The sequence below is a fragment of the Rhinolophus sinicus genome, chromosome 4, assembly GCF_057876585.1.
Source record: "Rhinolophus sinicus isolate RSI-liver-muscle chromosome 4, RSI-T2T, whole genome shotgun sequence".
In the NCBI taxonomy this organism is placed as follows: domain Eukaryota; kingdom Metazoa; phylum Chordata; class Mammalia; order Chiroptera; family Rhinolophidae; genus Rhinolophus; species Rhinolophus sinicus.
Window position 1 is genome coordinate 47351462 of NC_142504.1, and position 17691 is coordinate 47369152.

Consider the following 17691-nt stretch of genomic DNA (forward strand, 5'->3'; position numbering starts at 1 on the left):
AGATACATTTTGATTCTCTGCGGGGAACAAAGCTGTGAGATCCTGACCCAGGCACTCATACTACATTTCTCGGGGTCCTGTTGGAAACTGCTTTTTGGATCATTTACCAGGGAATCTTCATCTTGTGGGGGTACTACCACCGCCCCCTCCATTCTAGATCAACAGATCTGGGGCCCAAATCAAATGTCATAATAAGGTTACCAAAGAAAAATTGGGAGGTAAATTAAGAGTAAGATTATTTTGAAAATTAAATAGAATGACAACAGCTAAAGGATGTGGCATTTCTTTGGGGGATGATGAAAATGTTCTAAAATTGATTGTGGTGATGGCTGCATAATTTTGTGAATAAAAACCTTGAATTGTATACTTTAAAAGAATGAATTGTACATGAACTGTGGATTATTTCTCGATATAACTGTTACCCCCACACCCCAAAAAAAGTAATTGAATTATGGGTTTAGAAATATCCTCCCAATACACTTCTATTACTTTCCTTTAGTTTCATGAAGAAGCATGCTTAATTTCTCCCATTCTGGAAGAGGAATGGTACCTTATTTGATTTTAAATAAATTTAAATTTAAAAAAATCTTTTACATATATATTCTTTGGAACAGCGATTCTGACCCATACCAGGTCAAATGAGATGAGAATTGCGGTTCTTATTTTCAACGACGCTCTTGTTGGGTTCCTGACCGGGTAAGCTAAGGTATGGGACGCGTCCCATGACTGCACCCTGTAAAATAAGCCGTTGATAGCCGTGTTTGCGTGGCAGAAGCCATATGCTCTTACTTTCACTTCTTAGATGCCCTAAGAACAGCCTGAGCCTGATCCCGGCGTGGTGTTATCTCCATGTGAGGAAGAGCGCGCCTTGGCAGGCGCCGGAGATACTCAGCGCGGGAATGGCTGAGGGAACTAGTGGAGGAACGAGTGAGAGAGCTCTTGTTGTGCCAGGTTCAGCTGCGATGTGAGTATCAAAAGATGGGATGTGTGCCTCCCACTTCTACAACATGTTTGGAAAGGATGAGTGAGCATGTACTTTATACACACGGATTTAAAATTCATAAAGCAGGAAAGATACTACCATATTTCCCTGAAAATAAGGCCTAGCCAGACCATCAGCTCGAATGTGTCTTTTGGAGCAAAACTTAATATAAGTCTTAATATAAGACCAGGTATTATATTATATTATATTATATTATATTATATTATATTATATTATATTATATTATACAATATATTACATTATACAATATATTACATTATACAATATATTATGTTAATTATATTATGTATTATATTAAAGACCTGGTATTATTTATATTAAAATAAGACCGGGTCTTATATTAAGTTTTGCTCCAAAAGACTCATTAGAGCTGAAGGTCCAGCTAGGTTTTGTTTTCCGGGAAACGCAGTAGAGGAGAGGGCAAGAGAGGCATTTTACAACTTGTCCAGACAGCCATATAGGCATCAGCTCCCAACTGATTTTAACCATAGCAAAACACACTGGTGTCAGGCTGTCAGAGGAAATATTCAATTTAAATCCCTCCTTATCACAGACTATCTGCTTACAGAAAACTGGCCCACTCTGCCCAGAGCTGTTTCCTGCTCCTTCCCCTCACCAGTCATCACAGTAAAATACACAAATGGAATTGTCTTTGACTAGGGGACTAGCTCCTTTTCAAGATTCCTTTCAAAGAAGTCTGGTTTTATTATTATTTTTTCACAGCTTTTTGAGTATGCTCAACTATTTGTCCTCATCGGTTTCCAGTTGGATAATCTGAAGTTAAAGTCCAAAGAGGCACATGGAAATATAAAATGTTTTCACATAAACTGAACAAATGCTCTTTCTCCCTCTGCTTTTATGGAACTATGTAGACTCCTGGACGAATTATGAAACACTTCTGAATGTAAGTTCTTTGAAACAATGGTATTAGATCAGTTAAAAGCATCATGCTTATTGTTTGTTTAAGGCACTGCCAGTGCCTTAAACATGCTAGACAGTCTTAGCTATTTATCCTGGTGGTGTAATACATGATGCTTGTGGCACTTGCGTGATCAAGGGCCACAGCTGTGACCCCTGATAGAAAACAGCAGGTTGCTTGAAATGTTGCCAAATTTCAAATTACATGCGCTAACTGAAGGTGATCAAAACTTTGGTTAGTCATTGATTCCACTTTTATTTTTCCACCAGGAAAGCTAAGGATTGGTAGAATGGTTGACTCTCATTTCTTTACCTTTACTCATTTAATTTATTAGTAAAATTGTCAGCTACAAAAAAGAATAGGAAAGAGGAAGAGAAAAAAATAACAAGAAGCATTGCCTATAAAATCTATTCACCTATATTTTTCCTTTGGGTATTATAAATTCTTTATTATTGTTGAGTTCAAATATGTAATTTTAATCTGCAAAGTTATTAAGCCTTTATATCTGACATTCTGAAAACTAAAGGACCTCTTAAAGGGCTTTTGTCAAACAATACAGCATCTATGAATGTCTGACAGAGAACTTTTTCCCTATAAAACCTCAGTGTTCTTAAATGATCAAATAGATTCCAAACCATAGAAAATCAGAATAATCACTAGATGAATCTGAAGGATTCACTGCAGGCTGAGGCTGTCCATTCCGTACCTCTTCCCTGCAAATTTTTATTGGGTTAGATCCTGTTTAAGCCCAAGCCCACCCTGGTTACTAAAACGCATTTTCAAATAGGTAAGAATAACTCAACAAACAATTTCTTTTTTAAAAATGGAGGGTAACATAACTTATTTTGTTTAAAACTCCGAGAGCACATTTTCTCTTACAGGAGTGGGTAAATGTGTTCCTCACTAACTTCATTTCGGACTAGCTAAATGAAGAAAGTTAGCTGCCACGACCTGAAATATGGAGACTTCACAGAGATAAATAAAACATGTGAGGGCTGCATAGCACAGTAGCAGTGGAAACAAATACGTAATGTACTCATGACATAGGTGATGCCACCTCTCACGAACCTTGGCTTTTATTGCAATTAAATGGCCATTTAACGAAATTCACAAAATGAAGATGCTCTTTTTTCCTTTCAAAAGATAAAACATTAGCCTAGTAAGGTTCTTTGTTTCACAACTTCAGTAACAACTGGATTTATGAAAAATAAGAAGCTATATTTTTTTTAAAGTTTGGGGGCTGATAACTTTCATCATCATTCTCATGTATAACAGTGTTGACTGGATTCAGTTTTGAAATACCACGCAAATATTTGAATTTTAGTAAACATAACAGCATGTTAAATGACAAGTGAATTCCTCACTTTTCATTTGATTGATCTGTCTTCTGTAAAGACAACTTGGGTAAAATATATATTTTTGCTCCTGGGGCACCAATACAGTATAAAAATTATTGAAAATTAAAAGTTGCCACTGTAAAATGTGACTGTCATCCCTATCTTTGTTAATGTATCTTCATTCTACTCCCTTTGAGTCACAACACAATTTATCTTAGGGAAGTACTTATGATGGGAATATAAATCTTCATATGCTTTTTTTCTTTTGTCAGATAATTATTTTTAATGTTTTCCTTTTCAGTTGAAAGGCTAATCTCACATTAATGATATAATACAACTCAAAACTAGCCCATTGGGTATATAAACTCTAATGCTAAACAAACTAGGATATAGTGAGACAATCAGGGTTAAATATACATGGGATCAAATAAACTAGATACTTCAGTTTTTATGCTATTCAAATATGAATTTTGGCATTATATTCTTAGATATGTGCATTTCCTATTAATCAGTAGAAACAAAAAAGAATTTCCCAAGTGTTTCCAGAAATATTACTGAATGGGAGAACATTCTAAAATAGGCATGTATATATCTAAGCTCAATTAACTACGGCAAAAAATTAATTTTGTTTTAAGGTTTATAGATAATTAATTCAGTCATGGTACATTATTTACAATGTACTAGCAAATCTATTTTTTCAAGAACTTCACTACCAGAGTCACATTCGTCTGCAGGACTACTGTAACACCTTGTGAAACTTGAATTATGAGCACCTATTATTTTAATTTGCATCCAATTAATTCTGTTTGTGTTCTAATTTCAACTAAAACTCTTCCATTTATCAATGTTCTGAAGCTCGTTATCTTTAATAAATTAAATGTATCCACTGCCGTGAAGGGGGTATTCAAGTAGCAAAAAATAAGAACCGTGTTATAAAAATTAATTGACTTTCACATTTTGATAACTAAATCTTCTTTTAATTGCCTAGCTAGGGTTCCCCCACCCCTTTTTTACTGTGTAAATCAGTCTTTTGACCACTTTTAAAGTTAATGAATTTGAAACATTATGTGTGACATAGGGGTGAAAAATACAACTTGTTACTAAAAGCCCCATGAACAGGAAGATGTGGGAGAGAAAAGGAGAAGCATTGAAGTTCAAGTCGAAAAGCAGCAAAGCAAAGCATAAGAGATGTTGTGAGAAGAGTATTAGGTGTAAATAAATTGAGCCAGGATAATGTAACAATTGCTTTTAAATCATTTTTTAAGAATGTGACATGAATGTAATCTTCATGTCAGAAAGAAGTACCACGCAACAACAAAAGGCTCATCAGCCACATGCTGACGGCTAGTGCTTTCACTGCTTTCAATTTGGAATGCTCAAGTTTCAATTTACATACAGTCCAAGAATTTATCTTGGCCAAGCAAAGTCCAATCAGTGTAAACTAAAGGAAAGTAAATCGCTACTGAAAAATTTGGTATACACCAAAAAATTAAAAAAACTGGCTTATTCAGTGTGTTCTTTCAGTTCTTTTTTTAAATCATTATGGTTCCTCTGTGGTTAGGAAACAAAGTTTAAAGATAATGTAACACAACTGCTCACTTAACATTTCTGGCTTGCCAGGAGAAAATAAGAAGTTTGGAAATAAAGCTTTATATAGGAACTTATAAAGTCATAAATTATTCAAATATATGTAAATATATGTTATATATATATCACATATCATACCCATATTTAAAAAAAAACCATCTAATCATAATGATACACCATGTTTAATGAGATCTAGCGATGCTTCCAATTTCATTACTGAATTCTTTATTTTTACATTTGAAAATAAACCATAAAATCACTGCTCCCAATTTTGAGATATTTTGTAACAGAACTCATAATGTCAATAATATTGCAGATTTTCATCTGAACTGTAAGAGCATAAGAGAACCTTTTGTTGACATAAAGCTCAGTAAAGACAACGTATTTGAACCCTGGACATAAATGGCATGGACTTACCAGTTCTCGGGGACCATATGGCTCACAGAAGGTGACGGCATTGCCATGCATAATTGCACCACACTGTTCTCCAGTCTCGCAGTTGCTACATTCAACCCTGTGGGAACACAGAAAGCATCCCTAGTCTGAGTACTAAGTATCACAAAGGGGTCTATTGCTCAGGTAAGGAAAGATGGAATAGTTACTGCTATACAGTTCAAATCAACATTTGAGGAAAGTAATGGTATTTTGTATTGTGACAAGTTAACGAACCATGAAACCAGAAAGACTTCAATTTAAATCCCAGTTCTTTCAGTCATTTGCAATAATGGGTAAGTTACATAACCCCCCAAAGTTTTAGTTTTCTCACTTGCAAAATGAGGATAATAATACTAACCTAAATGTCACATAGTCATTGTGAGGATTAAATGAGAGAGTGTACATAAAACACAGAGTACAGAACCAATCCCATAGTAAGTAATAATGGCAGGTGGTATTAAATTTGCATATCTACAAAATACACCATGTTAAATATAATGGAATCAGATTATATTTAATCCACATATTAATATGAAATACACACATTCTAATTCAAGCAAAGTTTGGATACTGAATTAATACATTAATCTTGCAAATAATTTAATTAGCTGCTTTCTTTATTACTGTAAAATGAAGTGGTTAATAAATCCTTAGGACAGGATCTCTAATTCATGTTTTTACTAGAAATTAAAGTTATGAATATTCTGGATTTGACTTTGCATATTTGCAGTAACAGTTACAATGTTCTGCATCGTGACATTTCAACCTACAATCATTACATACCTAACATGAGGAAAGATAGATCTGTTTCCTCTGTCTGAACCTCAAACCACATGAGAGCTGTATTTCATGCAGAAAGAACATTTTCAAAGACTTTCACATTCCAGGTGCCAAACATGTGGAAAGGGCACGATGCCCTTTGTTTTGCAGATAACTGTATTACGCCCTTTCAGCTATTTGCTAATTTCAGAGAAAGAGGGAGTAGAAGCCCCCATTCAAGGAGGAAGACAAAAGTGTGAAAATACACGAGGTAACCCATAAAGCCTAGATGCAGAAGCACATTTGGCAAAAGCTTGGCAAATAAATGTATTTCGTATACGTATACTGCATGGAATAAATGATTGTTACTATTCTAATCTTTTGAGCTGTGTTCCCATACCAGGAGATAGCAATGTCAAGAATCTTTAATATTTTTTTTTGTTTTTTTTAGAATAAACAGAGAACAATTTCTGGTATGGAATTAAAATGCTAGCATCAGAAATCTCAGTAGGTGATTTAAATCTTCTCTTGTGAGAAGATCCTAATAAATGTTCTTGACATTAGAAGGGATATAGTAGTAGCTTCATAAGCGCAACAAACATGTCTCTTGTTCACCATTTTATTCCTTGTATGGTGTATTCCATAAATATTATTTGAATAAATGAATGAATGAATGAATATAAGGCAACATCATAAATAGAACTATTATGAAGGCCTGAGGTCTAAGGCACTTAGAATAGTGCCTGGCACATAGCAAGCATATTGTAAGTAAGTGTTAGTGTGTGAGCTATTATTACTATTACTATCATTATTATTGATTTCCACCATTTTCATCCAGAACTGGTATATTAGGTTTTCTTTTACTTTCAAACAGAGAACTTATTACATGAACTTCCTACTACTGTTTTTCTATTTTTTAAAACTATACGTTATTTTTTTTCCAAGAAGTGTGATTATGATAAAAGTACAGAGAAGGAGCACAAAAATTAGTGGGGTTCTTACTTAGTGATAGATGAGGATTATTTGGCTTCCAAGTCATTGTGAAGTGGATTGAGAGAAACAGCAATTTTGATGAAAAATAATTAGAAGAATGTTTAAACCTCACAATGGCTACCTGCCACATTCCTCCAGTAACTCTAAACTAAAAGCATCACTATTGATGTGAAGTCCAAGGCCAAATGTTGGAATTCCATTAACAATTATTCCATCTATAAATATTAATTAGCTGTCCCCAAATCCTGTATATCAGGAAAATAATATTTCTATAAACTATACGTGTTACAGCTCCTCTTTCCCCATAGTTTTGATTGAATAGGATTCAGGTGCAGCCTAGATAACTGCATATTGTTTAAAGGCGATTCTAACATAGGAGGCTTACAACCTGGCATTAGGGAACCAGTGAAAATAGACAACAGATGTTTGATGTGTTTGGAGAACCACTTCATTTTTGTGGAATAACAGGAGTTAAAAAAACCAATAAACACAAGCAAAAGTAAGCAGACATAGCCCTTCTCCCCATTTGTCTCAACAATCCTTCTAGACCTTTCTCTTCTTCATTGTGCTGTATAGCTCCAGACACTTAAAATAAAATTTATAAAGGCACTTGTACCCTGTTGAAACTTAAAGATTTAGAATTATCAGTATTTAGAATTCCTCACTAGGTTGCTATTACTTGGAGGTACAATGGCTTCACCAAGGATTAGAACAAATCTGTCAGCTTCCTGCCAAGGTCTTTTAAATGTCCTTTGCTTGAATTTCTCACAGTGTGACTAGGTTTGTCAACATAATTTATTATAATTTAAATCTGAATGCCCATTCCTCTGGGTGGTCAAATCAACCCATTCTCAGCTCCCAACGGTGTTATTTATTCATTCATCATTCATTAATTCATTCTTGTAATTAATGAACTTGTATTGAAAACCTACGGCACTGTTGTGAGATTTAGTGATACAAAAACCAATAAACCAGTGACATTTTCTTACCAGTGTTTACACTGCAGAAGGAAAGGCAGAGAAACAAGCACACAGTTTCAGTACAGGGTGCCAATGCAATGCTAGTAGCCATTTATTGTATTCGATTATATGCCAGATACACCACAGCCAATTAAAATCTTTCTATAACACAGTTATCAGTGTCCTCATTTTACTAATTTTACTAATAAGAAAACTGAACTTCGGAGAAGTTAAGCATTTGCTCAAGTCATACATCTGTGAAGCTGACAGTTGCAATTGGACCCAGGGCTTGCTAATTCCAACAACTGTCACATTTTCCATAGCTCCTCATTCCTTGTAACAGGAGTATATTTGTTGTGATGGTACCTAACTCAGACTGAGAAAGTACGGGAAAGCTCCAAAAGGAGGTGGTCCCAGAATTGGTCCTGAATGAGAAATAGGAGTTAGCCAAGCAAGGAAGAAAGGTGAAGCTGTGAGAGGGCGCAAAGAATGTAGAGCTGATGACACACAAGTAGAATTGCTACTTCAGTGAGTTAGTATGGCTAGCACCACATTGGTACACGTAGAAGACTGGCAAAGGCTGGGGCTGGAACGTGGGAACCAGTACATGAAAGCCTTCATGCAGCGCTTACCAAGTAACAGGTACCATACCAGGAGTTCTACAAACAATGCCTCAATTTATGTAAAACCCCTTCCCTCTATTTTCATCCCCATTTGAAGGATGTTAAAACTGAGATTTAGAATGTTAAATGACTGTTCAAAGTTACAGTTAGTAAGTTATAGAACTGGGATTCAAATTCCCATTACTCTGTTCCCAAAGTCATGATACAAATCCAACTTTTAGGAAAATTACTCTAGCCAATGATGGATTACAGGTAGAGAAGACAGGGCTACTGATGTAACACAAGTAAGACATAATAGTGCCTGAAGTGAGGCGGAGATGGAGAAAAGTGGGTACACTCCAGAGGATCATTGTTCAATAGAAAGGTAATGTGAGGGACACATGTCATTTACAACTTCCTAATGGCTACATTAAAAAAAAAAAGGAAAAGATAAAATTAATTTTAATGATATGTTTTATTTAACTCAATATATTCCAATTATATTTTAAGATGTAATGAATATAAAACTATTAATGACATAGTTTACATTCTCTTTTCATACTAAGTCCTCAAATTGTGGGGTATATTTGACACTTGCAACACATCTCAATTCCAACTAGTCACATTTCAAGTGCTCAAGAGTCATATGTGACGAGTGGCTATCATACTGGAAAGCACAGCTCTAGAGAATTATAGGGCTTGGAAACTGACTGCCCCTGGTTACGCTGACAAGTGGAGATGACCACCTGACAATGATTATGTGTATCAGCACTGACATGACAGTTTAGGATATGGTGGAAATCGCAGGATTTCAGGAGTGCATATTATTGGGGGGCAGGAGAGGGGAAGGATATACAAAGTGAGTAAAGAAGCAATTCAAGAGTGGGTCACTGGGAAAATAATCCTATTGCTCTTAGACTGGTTTCTGGGAAGGTCTAAGCATTATCGTGATCCTTCAGTGTCTACCGCCTGACCTATCTCCACTAACTTTCCCATGATTATGTTCATTTCTATTCATCTTCCTAACAATCTGTGCTGCCCATCAAGGTGACTTTCCTAATAGTGAATCTATACCATGACCTTCCTATTATTTTTTCTATCATTAAAGTTAAGCGCTGTACAACAGGACGCATGAATGCCATTATCATAAAAAAATGATCAATCATAATTTCATGATGAACACAATGATCTCGATGGAGACCAGACAGTACAAAGGGCAATTGGTGGTCATGGATTTCCAGAAGAAAGTGATCTCTGTCATAAAGACAAGGTGAGTTTAAAAAAACCTTCAGATGTAAATAAACATCCATATTCCAAGAAAAGTAATTCCTGGCTCACCCCAGAATTTAAAACAATACCTAGATGCTCTTAAAAGTCCTATTCTCCTCTGTTTCTCAGAATGCCTCTGTGTCTAACAATTTAATTTGGTTGAGTAGAGGTAGGTACTTAACCTCAAAGGGTGCTTGCTCTCTGTGAAGAATACTAGTAGTTTGAAATCCTACTCTTTCCTTATGGAAAAGTTGTACAAGTTCCTAAGAACCGGGGTTCAATTTGCTGAATGATGAAAGGTCCATTTTTTTTCAGGTTCAGAGGGAAATAAAATGCTGATTGTTCCTAACATTTTAACTGTGGCCTCACAATTGAATTTTCTCAGGAAAATGGTGGGCTTTGTAAAGTTAGGTAACATATTCTTCAGAGATTGGTGGAGAGAAGGAAGTTTTAAATAATTCAGTTACACAGACTTTTGTTTTCCCATTTAAAAAGGAATGTGATCTCCAAGGCTAAGGATTAGAAATGAATTGCTTCTCTGCTTAATAGAAAAAGTAATACTGAATATTACTCTTATCTGAAAAACTTTCCCCCCATATTTCTTTTTCCCAATATGAGAAACAGAACATAAGAATCTGACAAATACCATGGCATGTCATACAAATCACCCACCTCAAAATACATTCTGCCATGAACAGTATGATTAAAAGACATTTTAAGAGAAATGCCTGCTATCCCCAAAGACCATGCAAAGCCTGAATTTATTAAACCCTTGCTGAACCTATTTATGACACACTTAGGTCCCATATGAAGCTTATCTAATACTAGAGTTCACAGATCGTTGCACGTCTGAGTTAGAGGGCACCTGAAATATCCCTGTGTCTCATCACCCCCTCATTTTACAAATGATAGAACAGGACAAGAATTCAGGTTCCCTCACTCCTTTTCCAAGATACTTGCCACTCCTCTGTGATGCAGCCAGGAAGAGAAAAGAAACTCCAATTCTACAAAAACAATATGCATTTCAAAAAATGTTTGTCATTTTTACTGTCAGTTTATTTTCAAAATCTACAATGATTTTTCTTAAAATGTTCTTTTCTTCTTTTACAGAATAGGATTTTGTTTTGCTAGTGAAAATGTACAAAAATAAGAAAAATGTCATGGACTTCATAGAAAATGTTAAGAATATATTCGCTAGACCAGAGTACATAATCAAATTCAAATTCCTTTGCTTATGTACAACCTATCATTATGTACACGCTATCATTTTTTCACTAACAAAAACATAAAAGAATCAGTAAATACAAAGGCAGGTACTTGTTGACCAACACAACTAGGGTCAAACCATAAACATAAAAAAAAAAAGAAAAAATATGCTTTGAACCAAGGTTTTGTTTTTCACTATAACAAGCTCCTTGGCAGTTTGAAAGTTATTTCCGTGTCAATTCTCTATCTTTGTTTTTTATTATTTAGGTGGCTGTTTCTGTCTGGGATAAAGAAATATATGTGATGTACATTTGTGCTGTAGATAGTATACTTCTGAAGGTATAATCATGTTTTTAATCCTGATTTTTAAATCATTAGGCTGGAGAACCTGCCAGAGAACCCATTCGGGGACACAGAGGAAGTGAAAGTAAAATGTCCCTGGAATCCAGGGTCCCCACGTACTGCAGTGACGCAGGAAAGGAGGATTAAGGTGAAAATTGGGCTCCTTCTCACCGGTGGAGATTTATGAATGGCTGATGGTGACATCATCCTGATAACAATAAATAAATAATTGAAATATTTTCTCAAGAGCCATCTAATTACATGGCTCATTCTTCTTTTTAGCTCAAAGTGAACTCGCTCAGCCTTTAGTCAGGCACTCTGCTGAAACAAGTTAATCACCTGGAAACTCACTGACAATCAGTTACCATCAAATTCTCATTTGAAATGCATGCCGTTTGTCCCTAAGACTGAGGACATTGTATTATCTGTCCATAATTTATTGCCTCTGAAGGAATCAGTGCCTGGGACTCATCCCCAGGAGAAGCAATCTGGCATGCTATGAGCCACAATTGCCTAGTGATCAGCATTTCTGAATGCAGACATTAAAATAATTTTAATATTGTTTCTGATCATAAAAATTATTTTTTAAATGGACGAAAAAAGAAGAGAAAATCTCTTGCAATTTCTTGACCCCAAAATAACATGTCTCTTCCCCCAGGTCCAGCTCACACTGCATGTGCTGACAAAATCTGATGTGTGAGCTGGAAAGGCCAGGCCAGATCTGGGACTGGGGACGCCACCAAAGTATAATAAATGGGATCTGGGGGTCATTTGGTAGAAGGGCACTCAGCTGACTTCTTCTGGACACACTGGAGTTCCTTATACTTTCCATTCAAACCTCAACAACCAGAACATTCAACTTTTGACCATATTTTATAATAAAGAGACAATGTTTTATAATAAAGAGGGCATAAGTATTGTGAAAAAAATCTGTTTTAAAAGCTTTTAAAAAGTCCTATTCTCTTTGTAAATGTGGAATATTTTTAGAAAAAAAACAGCAAGGAACATTCACTCTATGAGACAGAATAATATCACCTTCAACGATGTCACGACTTATTCCTAAGGAGCTAACACATGCTCTAAATGTGAAAATGACAAACTCCATTTATAGCTCATTCTTTCTCATTACTTCTCACTAAGGAAGGTAAGGAAACTCTTCTTATTTCACTAGGGAGTTTAAAAATTTGATCTCTCCTTTGTTAACAGGTACAACGACGAATATAATTTGGGTTAAAAAGAACCCTTCTAATATGCTACTACTGCACACAATAGTCTGACCTCCTGCTATGGTGAATTCCACAACATGCTGCTTGAAGAAGTATTTTCTCACTTGTTTCCAATGTACTTGACATTTAATTCTACTGATTGAGCTCTTGTTTCTGTCATCTAAAGCAGAGATTAAAGAAGGAAATACTGTATCTCCCGATTCACACCTTCTTTTATTTGTGGGACACCTGGTTAACATTTTTATCATAGGTAAAGCTTTTTCCCCAAAGCAATTACATCATGGTAAGAAAAGTGGGAGGAGGAGGAGAAAACAAGAAAGGAAAGGTAGGGGAGAGTTTTGTAATAAGGCAACAAAGTTATTAACAAAGGAGAAGAGAAAATGAGAGATAGTGAAAAGAGGTGAAGAAGTCAAGAGGGAGGAAATGAGAAAAACCATAGAAAAAGATGCACATAAGATTGGAATGCTGGACCATAAAGCCCTATACATCAAATTATAATTCCACATCACCAAAGTACACTGACATATTAGAGGTTCTAGCAAAGGTATGTCATCAGAGAAAATATTTATTTTGTCTGATTTTTCTCATTATTCACAATCTCCCTCAGTTACTTGCTCTTGAAAAAATGTAAGGTTTATGCTACATGTTCCATTGGGTAAGCCCATTAGGACCTATGTCTTCTAAGCGATCGTCATTACAAAAACAATCCCTTGGCAATCTTTCCACAGCGGTGTGGAACCTTTGGTGTCCATGGCTAGCGCTCGGCTTCATCCAGCACTGTGTCCCAGGCTTACTGCCCACAGACCCGCTGGACACTGAGCCGAAGTGGATGATCTTGTATCTAGTTCCTTCCCCAGTGACACCGTTCACCAGTCTTCCTTTTCTCTGAGTACCTGGAAACTGCACTTACATTGTGATTTTCTCACTTGGCTAGTAAATGGAGTCCCCTCTGTTTTTGTTACTTATGGGGTGTCCAAGACACTAAGGAATGATGAAGTACTGTTAATGCTTGCTTGACTTCTTTTCTCTTATGGACTAAGCTATTCATCACTGAACAAAACTCCAGCTAGAATAACTCAACTCCGCTCCTCAACCCAAAATATTGGTCTTTTTATGTTCTTTGTTCAGACAATTATTTTTGCCAAAGAAAATGAACTTTATTTAATAAGCCAAATCACCAATCTTTTTTTGCTCCATTTCAGAATAATTGCTCCAATAAATTAGCATTTTCAAGAAAATACCAGATACAGCTGAGTCTGTGATCTCTAATTCCTTGATCCCGTAGTAGGATCTTCTACATATAAACATGGAAATATTCTTGTCTTTTCTCGATTCAAGCAATCGTATGGAATGCCAGCCAGCTATGGCTTTAGCTTCCTTAGCTATAAATTGTGGGCCTTTCTGTATGATAAACCAATCGACAGAGGCCTTCACATACCATAGAATCTGAAACAACTTCATTTGCGTCTTTCTTCTTGATGTCTTGTATCCTTGTCGGCACCACAACTTACTCATCTAAGATGCTTCTTCTGAGAAATGACTCCTCTTCCCTGATCTCTGCTGAATAGGACATCTCTGCTATTATTATTATGCTGGAGGGGAAACATCTGTTGTCATCTACTTGCCATTTATCATCATGTTTTCTAACAGTCCCACGTTTCCCACTAGGACATCAGAGCTTCATGATATTATAACTCTGATTCCTTCTGTGATCTTCAGAAAACAAACATTAAAGGGATAATCCATTAAGCAAAACAGAAATTCCTTCTTGACTTTGTAATTGCTTGGAGGGTAAAGACACTTCTTAAGGAAATTTGAATCGTTTTTAAGTAGTCATTCACTTTTTAGTTTCTTTAACTCTGTCTCTCTCTGAACTCTCTGTAATTCCAAGTTATGAATCACAAATGTCTTCTATATCTTATTTTTTCTCATTGTTTTTCTTATTATTGTTGAAAATTTTTATTGAGGAAATTTGCACACATTGAAATACATAGATCTCAAGCTTTGACAAACGCACACATCTATGTAACCCATGCCCTCTTGAGCTATATAACATGTTCATCACCCCAGAAAGTTCCTCATGCCCCTTGTCAGTCAACCCCCCATCTCTGAAACAACCATTTATCTAATTTCTATCATTTTATATAATTTTGCCTACTCTAGATTTCATGTAAGTGGAACCATACAGTAAGAACTATTTTGGCCTTGGCTTCTTTCCTTCAACATATTTTTGAGATTCAACCATGTTGTTTCAATTGTGAATAATTCATTCCTTTCTATTACTGTGTAGTTTCTCATTCTATGGAGGTATCACTAGTTTATCCATTCTCCTGCGGATGGATACCTGGGATGTTTTGAGTTTTGGACTACTAGGTACATGTTTCTAATAAGAAAATCAAGGTTTCTATCCATTTATATAAAATAGTGGCAATGTTTATATCATACTAAAATAGTTTAATTCACAAAAAGGAACTACGAAAGTGTAGCTGGTGTACACGTAGTAGATGCTTAAGTGGAACATTAATGAGATAAATAGTATTTGTGTATATATACCACACCTTCTTAATCAGCTATCGAAGGACACTTTGGTTGTTTCCATGTCTTGGCCACCGTAAATAAAGCTGCAATGAACATCGGAGCACATATATCTTTACAGATAAATGTTTTCAGGTTTTGGGGGTATATACCCAGGAGAGGGGTTGCTGGGTCATATGGTAATTCTATTCTTAATTTTTTGAGGAAGCGCCACACTGCCTTCCATAGCAGCTGCACCAACAAAGAAAGAATGAAACAAAAACTGATAGACACAGACAACAGTTTAGTGGTTACCAGAGGGTAGTAAGGGAGGAGGGTGGTAGATGAGGGTAAATGGGATCAAATATATGGTGATGGAAGGAGAACTGACTCTGGGTGGTGAACACACAGTGTGATATGTAGATGATGTATTACAGAACCGTATACTTGAAATCTATGTAACTACACTAACCATTGTCACCCCAATAAACCTTAATAATATATATATATATATATATATATATATATATATATATATATATATATATATATATATATATATGTAAGTCCTTACATTCCTTCTAAATTTAGTTACATGATGTTTTTCTTCCCACTTTTGTTTTGTTTTTGGTTGGAGGGCTGTCTCTCTATATATGAGGAAGAATGCACTGATCCCTTCCAGTATCAGTAGTGCAATCATACTGAGCACACTTGATAATGGGGACCTGTCAGCAGTGCTGATAAATTGGTGTTGCTCCATCCACACGCTCTCTCACCCCGTTGGGTTCAATGGCACATTTGAAATGATGAAGTTACTGTTGTGGCCCAGAGGTATACCTGTGTGTGGTCCAGCATCAGGGCAAAGTTAAAGAAGAGAAGCTTCGTTCTTGTCAAGCCTGAGCTGCCACTGTATTCCCGTAGAGTTCTGTGGTTCACTTATAACTTTACTTCTCATCTCTCATTCAAACAAAGCAATCAGAACCAGCTGGGAGAATGGGGAAATAAAGGGCCACTTCCCTAATAGAGGGGGCAGAAAAGCAGCAGGGCTCTATCCTTTGCATCTCCGGCAGGCAGAAGGACCACAGCTGCATGACGGCACACCAGAGCATGGCATCACAGACACCCAGGGCCCAGGGCCAGGAGCAGAACAGTTTCCATGCCATCAAGCAGGTCTCAAAACAGAGCCACTGCCCTGAGGGAGCGATTAGGGCGGATGACGGCGACCTGTGCGGGCCAGTCACTAACGACTAGCTGGACTAGGGAGGACTTGGTGGGTATCTGCAGGCACAGAGGACCAGGGGACCAGAGGTACAGCTCCACCTCCCCTGCTTGTGAGGAAGTTCTCTGAATCTCAGTTGCAACATCAGAAACGTGGGAGAGGGCAAGCTAAAACGGACTGAAATTAAGTTTCCACCACTGGTAGAAGGGAGACAATACGACGAAATTAAGTTGGGTTATGAAAGAATATAGGAAGTTTTATTTCTCTGATACCCAGGTTTGTGAACAGGATTCACAACTGCTGTATACGAGTATGTGTAAGCATAAACAATTTTGGAAAGACTGGCAGAAACTGTTACAGTTGTTGCCTCTGGAGGAAGGGATTATAGATGTAGTGTGGGAAGAAGGCTTACTTTTATTATTTTCTTATATTCTTGAACTTTTCACCAAGTACATTTATTAATTTTAAATCAACTCTAGTATTTAAACTAAGTAGATAGACAGTATATTCATACATTCAATATCGAGTTGATGTAAAAAAGTTTCTTGCTTCTATTCCAACTGCTGTCACATAGTTAGAATAGTAACCTGGCTGTTATATTCATTCATAATAATAGTAATATGGTTTGGTGTTGCTTATTTTTATGTACAGTCATTTGTGCATGAGATAAGAAACCTGGATACCAAGAACTACATGAAATGGAGGGAAAGAAAAGTTGATTCATTAGCTAAAGTTAATGCAAGTAAATACGTTATGAGTGGTTAACTTTTAAACTGATCTACCTTTCCATCATTGCACCGACATGACCTTAGTTTCTTAATTTCTCTTTTTGCTTGTCCTTAAAAATTACAAACTAAATAATGGATATGATGCTTTTTGAACTTTGTGGAAGAAACATGCTCCTAAAAGTAGCACATTTTTCTCTTGTGGAGAATTATCAAGTGATATCTTTAGTCCTGGGGGTTTGGCCCAAAGCAGCACACCACACCCCGCTTCTGTCTGATGTCGTGTGGCAGCAGCTCCGAGTTCTGGTCTTGTCTGCAAGGATTCTCCTTCCCACACTGCCACCAAGTTGCCCAGTGGTTTCCAGTTCAGTGGGAGTAAAGACATGCAAAGACAATGTCATAAGGGACAAAACTCATATGCCAATTGATGTACCAAGAAAACAGAGATGTCAGGAGAGAGAAAACTATCTATGAGGTTACAAAACAAATTTGGCTTTGTTACTTTATTGAAAATGTTTTCTGAGATACTTGATTTTACTGGGTGCTGGTTTCTGACTTTAGGGAGTTTATGTCTATTTTTAAGGGGTTTAAGGCAT

General features: G+C 36.4%; 1 protein-coding gene across 4 annotated transcripts in view; it reads right to left on the reverse strand.

Moving 5' to 3' along the window:
- The window catches only part of RELN (reelin), a 504226-nt gene that overhangs the window by 241794 nt on the left and 244741 nt on the right, over positions 1 to 17691 (reverse strand). For all 4 annotated transcript variants that reach the window (XM_074340625.2, XM_074340624.2, XM_074340623.2 and 1 more), the window contains exon 7: positions 5264 to 5360. In XM_074340625.2, the coding sequence (XP_074196726.2) occupies positions 5264 to 5360 (97 nt within the window). The remainder of the gene's footprint in view (positions 1 to 5263; positions 5361 to 17691) is intronic.